The sequence below is a fragment of the Sinocyclocheilus anshuiensis genome, unplaced genomic scaffold (genome assembly GCF_001515605.1).
Source record: "Sinocyclocheilus anshuiensis isolate Anshui unplaced genomic scaffold, SAMN03320099.WGS_v1.1 scaffold467, whole genome shotgun sequence".
Lineage (NCBI taxonomy): Eukaryota > Metazoa > Chordata > Actinopteri > Cypriniformes > Cyprinidae > Sinocyclocheilus > Sinocyclocheilus anshuiensis.
Window position 1 is genome coordinate 356,746 of NW_015549599.1, and position 7,948 is coordinate 364,693.

Genomic DNA, 7,948 nt, shown 5'->3' on the forward strand with positions numbered 1-7,948 from the left:
GGCATTGTTCAAATAAGTACAAGCTAGAAAGGGAAGGAATAAATAAATAGAAAGACAAAGTTTATTTATTTATTTATTTTTTAAATTTAGGATGAAGTCAAGTAGCATCGAAAGAGATGAGTTTTCAGCTGTCGCTTGAAAATTATCAGGGAAGGATGTAGATTCGTAGTAGTGTGTGGAAGTAGGCGGGTGCTGAGCATGTGGCTGTTCTATGCAAGCATCAATGTCTTGAACTTGACGCGAACCGCAACCGGTAGCCAGTGCAAGGAGATAAAGAGAGGTGTAACATGGGCTCTTTTGGGCTCGTTGAATACCAGTCGTGCCACTGCATTCTGAATCATTTTTAGAGGTTTGATTGTGCTTGATGGAAGTCCAGCCAGAAGAGCATTGCAGTAGTCCAGCCTAGAAATGACAAGGGCCTGGACAAGAAGTTGTGCAGCATGCTCCGTTAGAAAGGGCCTGATCTTTCTGATGTTGTGCAATGCAAACCTGCAAGATCGAGCAGTCTTTGCAATGTGGTCTTTGAAGGTCAGCTGGTCATCAAAGATTACACCAAGATTTCTGACCGAAGTTGATGGGATAATTGTAGAAGAACCTAGCTGGATGGTGAAATCATGCTGTATAGATGGAGTGGCAGGGAAAACAAGAAGCTCAGTCTTTGCCAGGTTGAGCTGTAGGTGATGTTCTTTCATCCATGCCGAGATGTCCGCCAGGCAGCCTGAGAGCCGTGCAGCTACCGTTGGATTATCTGGTTGAAATGAGAGATAGTGCTGTGTGTCATCAGCATAGCAATGGTAGGATAACCCATGTGCCTGTATGATGGGACCCAGTGATGTAGTGTATATGGAGAAGAGGAGGGGTCCAAGAACTGATCCCTGAGGAACCCCAGTGACCAGTTGAGGTGCTTTGGATATCTCCCCTCCCCAAGCCACCCTGAAAGACCTACCAGTGAGATAAGATTCAAACCAGCGAAGTGGAATCCCTGTGATGCCCAGTAATGAGAGGGTGGACAGGAGGATCTGATGATTGACAGTGTCAAAAGCACCAGATAGATCCAGCAGAATAAGAACTGACGATTTGGAATCAGCTTTTGCAATCCGCAAGGCTTCCATGACTGACAGTAGCGCAGTCTCAGTTGAATGGCCACTCCTGAAACCTGACTGGTTAGGATCCAGTTTGTTGTTCTGTGAAAGAAACAATGATATCTGGTTGAAAACAACTCTTTCAAGGGTTTCTATCTGCTGCTTTTGACACTGTCAATCATCAGATCCTCCTGTAATAATAAATGCAGGAGACAATTTTTATTTTTTTTATTAATTTATTTTTTAATTTAGGATGAAATCAAGTAGCATTGAAAGAGTAGCTAGAAAATTGTCAGGGATTCAGCATTCCGGATAGGGGTGGGAAGATCGTTCCACCAGCCAGTTCTATATGCAAGCATTAATGTCTTGAACTTGATGCGAGCCGCAACCGGTAGCCACTGCAAGGAGATAAAGAGGGGTGTAACATGGGCTCTTTTGGGCTCGTTGAAACCAGTCGTGCCGCTGCATTCTGAATCATCCGGAATGCTGAATCCCTGACAATTTTCAAGCGAAAGCTTGGGGATAGAAACCCAGAAATGTGCCTGAAAAGTGCATGGATTTTGTGTTGCATACATTATTTAGATATTTAAAGGAATAGCTCAACCAAAAGTGAAAATTTGCGAAACATTGATTCACCCCCAAGCCATCCAATATGTAGATGAGTTTCTTCATGGGAACAGATTTGGAGAAATTTAGCATTACATCACTTGCTCACCAGTGGATATTTTGCAGTGAATGGGTGCCATGAGAATGAGAGCCCAAACAGCTGATAAAAACATCACAATAATCCACAAGTAATCCACATGACTGCAGTCCATCAAGTAATGTCTCGTGAAACGAAAAATCTGTGTGTTTGCAAGAAACAAATCCATCATTAATGTATTTTAGCTTTAAACTGTTTCTTCTGTCCAAAATCCATATTCCATAATATTGCTTGCTCCAGTGCAAAAGTCCATCCCCTGTTGTCCTCTCACATCAAAATCCACCGACATGATTGTTTAAAACTGTTTTGGGCTATTTTGGCTTGTAAATGGTGCTTGATCTATGCATATTTCTCTCCTGATTAAGATGAGACAACTGGAAAAAGCAATATTATGAATAGAGGACTCATATTTTAGCAAATTATGGATTTGTTTGGACTCTGACATTCCGACAGCAGCCATTTACTGCAGAGGATCCATTGGTGAGAATTATGTAATGCTGTTATGTAATGCTATTTCTCCAAATCTGTTCAGAATTGCTCAACCCATGCATTGTGTTCTTCAAATCTCTAGGACACAAATCCTGCCTTTAAGTCTTATCGAGAAGTTCCTGTTTTCGAGTACAAAAAAAAATAGTTTGGAATAAAACTGATGCATATTGCCATTTCATTTATTTTTGATTTTTTTCTAATTTTCACTATTATACACAGAAAGGCAGATGTTTAGCATTCAAATTATACAACTGTGTAATTGGTGCTTTATCTGTATTAATGATGGGATAGTTTAGTCATGCAATCATGTTGCCTCATGCACCAAATAAATGTTTTATTTTTTAGCGAGTTTTATAGCTAACAATACAATATTAACAGTTCTTCATGTGCATTTGTTCTTGAAAATTTGATAATTTCATCACGACTTGAAGTTAGCAATAGTTACGACTCATAAGTAGGAACTTCGCAGGAACATCTGATAGTGATGTTCATGTTGACTTGCTTTTGAACTAGTTATCCTCATTCCTCAACACATTGAAAACACATGCTTTGAATAAACCTATCTGACCAGTTCGCGTCTAATGGAATGACTTACATTTTTCTCTTTTCTCTTGCAGTGACATCGGAAAATACCAACAATCACCGATACCATCACCCACAAACCAAAGACTTTGATCAGATGAATTCTGGCACGAGAGAAACACAAACGGTCCCGCTGGCTTTGGTCTCGATATGCGCGTTTGCGCTGTTGTCAGGGTAACATCAGCCAACTTGGGCCCGAGCCCCAGTCTCAAGACTGCTTTTTCACACTGTTTCTTGGAAAGAAAAGAATACATGCCAGCTTTACAATGTTGAGTGTGAAATTTCATCGAGGAGATGTTCTCGAATGGAAACGGATTGTAAAAATTGATGCATTGAGAACTGAGGATGAACTGAGAGTGAAAAAATATGAAACAAAACTGTCCTTTCATAAACCTTTTTAATCACATAGAGTTTCTATCATACACATAACAGGCTACTAAACATTCTGCCGACACTTTACTGCCTTGAAAAATATATTTTCTACAGGGTTCAGAGTAACACTTTTAGAGAGAAATGAATTAAGTACTTTAATGATGTATATTCAAAACATAGTGAGCTGAAATGAGCACTGCATATATATATATATATATATATATATATATATATATAATGTATACAACATTACCATGATAGAAAAAAAATACACACACACAAAACAAAAACAGAAGCCTGCTATACCTGTCCAAAATATTGGAAGGAAATTTGTTCATCCTAGTGACTGGAATCTATGTACCTAAATGACCTCCTTTTTTCAGCATTTTTAAATGTACTGTACTGATTATTTTCATCTGAAATGGCATACGACACACCTTAACAAAATGTATAAAGATGTGTTGATTTACAATGTATTTATTCTTGGTTACAGAGTGACATTAAACAGATAATTAAACTAAATATCTGCCACAGGAAGTTGATTTTGGTTAATTATGGTAAAACATTATAATGCATTTTAACTTGTTAACATCAGTTAACAATAAATAATACTTCTATAGCATTTATTAATCTTAATGTTATAATTTCAACATTTACTAATACCATTAAAAAAAAGAAAAGATGAATAAATTCTGCATAAATAAATAAAAAACAAATAATGTTTATTTCTTATGTTAGCTAATGTATTAACTAAGGTTAATAAAGTAATAAAGACCATAATTCTGTGTCAACTCAACCTGAGATCCCCAGCTAAAAATGGGAAAAAGCACTGTTTTTTTCCCCCTTGAAGTTTGCATGCCTGTAACTCAAGAGGTATTAAATATATCTTAATGTCTTTTTAGATTTCGGTTCTTAACAAACTTTACTCTTGTCATCTTAATTTTTAAGGCCCTATATGGTTCAGTTCCAGAGATGCGGGGATCTCAATGCAGCTCCATGTCCAAATTGTTCAAATTTTACCCATTTTCAGTGGTCAAAAACCAAATGTGGGTCACTTTGCTTACATATAATATTGAAACTGAAGAAATGCATCTTCTTTCCCTTTATCAAAACAACTGCATAGAACATAGAGCACCTGTCTGAGTGCCAAAATACATAGCATATAATAGAGGTATTAAATATATCTTAATGTCTTTTTAGATTTCGGTTCTTTACTCTTAAACTTTACTCTTGTCATCTTAATTTTTAAGGCCCTATATGGTTCAGTTCCAGAGATGCGGGGATCTCAATGCAGCTCCATGTCCAAATTGTTCAAATTTTACCCATTTTCAGTGGTCAAAAACCAAATGTGGGTCACTTTGCTTACATATAATATTGAAACTGAAGAAATGCATCTTCTTTCCCTTTATCAAAACAACTGCATAGAACATAGAGCACCTGTCTGAGTGCCAAAATACATAGCATATAATGCAACAAAGAAGTCAATGGATTTTACTAATAGACCTTCCAATCACTATGTCAAAATAATATAATGACGCTGCCATCTTTCTGTAGTCATTTTTACCACACTGTAATTTGGCTCTGAATCAGGTGAAAATTGTTTTGTTTTTTTACCTCCATCTACAAAAGTTGATTACTCTGTAAATATTCACCCATGACATTTCATATTTTGGCTTTCATGACTATGTTTCTCTATCTTCAGAAAAAAAAAAAAAAACCTGACAAAATCAAAAGTTTAAGCTGGGGAGGTTTCTGAAATTTAGTTGGTTTGACATGAAATTAGCCCTACTGTAAAGTGTTACTTCTATTTACTAGTGTTTTTTTTTAGCTTTTAATATATGGTGTTTTCTAGTTTAATAGGTTGTATTTATTATAAATTCATGCTTCGTTTTAATGTGTTCACCCTCATCATGGAAGTAAAATGTGATATGAATGTTGTTTCTAAAGTTCATCTTTCTGAAGTAATTTTTACCCTATGTACAGCAAAAGCAACACATCGTCACCTTGGAATTATGAGCAATATCACACTTGTAGACGTGAGATATGGCTGTATATCGGCACAGCTGTGATTCAGCCGTAGGCATGAGGCCGCTGGTAATCACAGTGTGCCAATATACAGTCATATCTCACATCTACGAGTGTGATATTGCGTTTATACAACAGTTTGACGGAACAAGTGTGTAAATATATAAGAAAAACAAAAATGGAGTGTCTTTAAAAACAGTCTTTTGTGCAGAACTACTTCCTTTCCCTAATTTATTTCCCTATTCATTTGTTGTGTCTTCCAAAATGTGTAATACACATGCTTTTAGTCTTGGTGTCCTCTACAGTCCTGTTTCGTAACAGAAAGTCATATTTTGATTTGAAACCCCATAACATTTTCCTAAGATGTTGATTGATGTTGACAAACAATTGGAAAATTAGTCAGATTTAAATGATCATTACAAAATAGTATCATATTTCCACAAGGGTGTTGAATTTAATCACTAAATTTATGTCAGCCATTTTTAAAGACCAAGGAGAGGGGTCATGGTGAAACATTCAAACATTTGGTATCTCTGAAAAGCCCTGAATGTGCTCTTTACAGGACATCCAGACTTACAACTGTGACGTAAGGTCTCAGAGAAATCGCTAAAAAATAATGTCCTCTAGAGAGGGCAAAACTCCATAGCTGGTTGTCAGGAGGTTATGTGGAGTATTATGAGAGAGAGATGGACTGAGTGAGTGTGATTACCTGCATCTAATACAGCATTCATTCTTCAGCTCAATCTTATATATAAAACATTAGTTTGAATGTCTGCTGAGGAAAGCGATATCTTTGTCATACTCTCCTTTCATCTGTTAAGGGTGATTTCTGATGACAGCGCTGCTCACTGCATTTGTTAACTGTGTCTTACAAGCTGTTATTTAAAGTAAAAATAACTTCCGTTTCAGTCTCTTTCAATGTAAGTCTTTACTGCTGATTCGTAAAACAGTCTCTTGTCGCCATCTAATGGCGTAACAATGTCACTAAAATCACCATCACACACACACACACACACACACACACACACACACACCAAACACTACTATTATGTATAAAATAATAAATATTATTTAATGAATAATAATAAACAACAACAACAACCGCCATCATAAAAGTTGCTAGACAATTCAGTCAAAAGTGCAAAGGCAGCGCTCTAATATACAGCATTAAAGTTATATAAAACATAAAGTTATTAGCTTTAGCCAAAGCTATTTGCTCTGAAACAAATAATAGATTAATGAGACCAAAGACTCTCCGTTAGATTTACGCAAAATTAATTATATCTCATGTTTAACCACTATAGAGACATCAGAGCCAGCGGCAAATTCCAGAAGGTCTTGCAGAGGTCAGGCTGCTCTCGGCGATTTCATGAGTGCTGAATTTCCGCTGTCGGCCTGGAGCTCACATCTCCGAAAACGTCGAAGCAAATTTTCTAATAGACGGTATCTTTATTAACAAACTTTATTTATTGGTTATTTGAAGTCTAACCAAGTACATTCTCGCCTAAAAAACTCTTAAAACTACATTCCTTGACACAAAAAACGTATTATTTTTTAAATTATAGTGGATTTGGGCATCCATCATGACCCTCGCTGTGAGAAATATGGCAAGCGGAGTGAAAGAAATTGAGAAAGGGCGTTCCTGTAGCGATACCAGTACAATAAGTAAAAAAAAAATAGACGCGGCTAGAACAAGCGGAGTGATACAAAATTGAGAAAGGGCGTTCCTGTAGCGATACCAGTACAATATCTCACGGTTCTCAACCAATCAGATTTGCTGTTCATGAAATCCCTACAGTATATATATATATATATATATATATATAGTACTTTTTATTTAGAAAACAAAAAGGTTCTATCTACAAAGTCAAACTATAACTTGGTTCTATATGGTTCAAGAGGACCAAACAGGTTCAATTTTCTTTATCATGCCACCCTGGACTGCTCCGTGACAGCAGGAAAGATTAGATGCCAAATATTTTCATTGTAAAATATTTTCAATTATATATAGTCAGTGAAACATTTTTCAATGTTTATACCTCGGTAAAATGTATATTTTTCCTGCACAACAATAATTAAATGTCTGATGACTCAATACGTGCAATTCAATTTTATTCCTCAAGGTGTCACTTTTTGATACACAATGATGACGTGATGTTTAACTCATAATTACCGCAGGCTTAAAACAAATAATGTCATCGGCAAAAATGTAACTGGCTTGAATGTCTTTACTGCAGAGCAATTACTGTACACAATCGCTGTAGAGTAAGTATACACTGTATAAGTGTCACTGTCATTTGATGGTGAATAGCAATCAAAATGTTGTTTTTGAAGATGTTGAAAATGATAGTTTTGAGAATATGTTTGAGATCGCGAATATGAGCCAGATGCTGAATAAGTGCGCTCTGACGATGACAGTGATGGTAAAATCATCTGATCAAATTGAACCCTTTTAAGTTTCAAAAGGTAATGAAATATGCTTTATTTTATTGTTCTGTAATTGTTCTTAAAATATCAAGAGAGTTTTTTGCTATTGCAGCAGTTAGATTGAGAACCAGAACGAACTGTTGTATAAAAGGTTCTATCTGACATTTTTGTCAAAATTGAGTTATGCACATATTCTTATTCTGTAAGAATTTATTTACATTATGTGATGTATATATATATATATATATATATATATATATATAGGACT

The 7,948-nt window shown here is 36.0% G+C and overlaps 1 protein-coding gene across 1 annotated transcript in view; it reads left to right on the forward strand.

Moving 5' to 3' along the window:
• The window catches only part of LOC107658649 (glypican-5-like), a 276,918-nt gene extending 273,566 nt beyond the window's left edge, over positions 1-3,352 (forward strand). The window contains exon 8 of the mRNA XM_016447293.1: positions 2,892-3,352. Coding sequence (XP_016302779.1) covers positions 2,892-3,034 — 143 coding nt within the window. The 3' untranslated portion in view covers positions 3,035-3,352. The remainder of the gene's footprint in view (positions 1-2,891) is intronic.
• Positions 3,353-7,948: the final 4,596 nt, after the last annotated feature.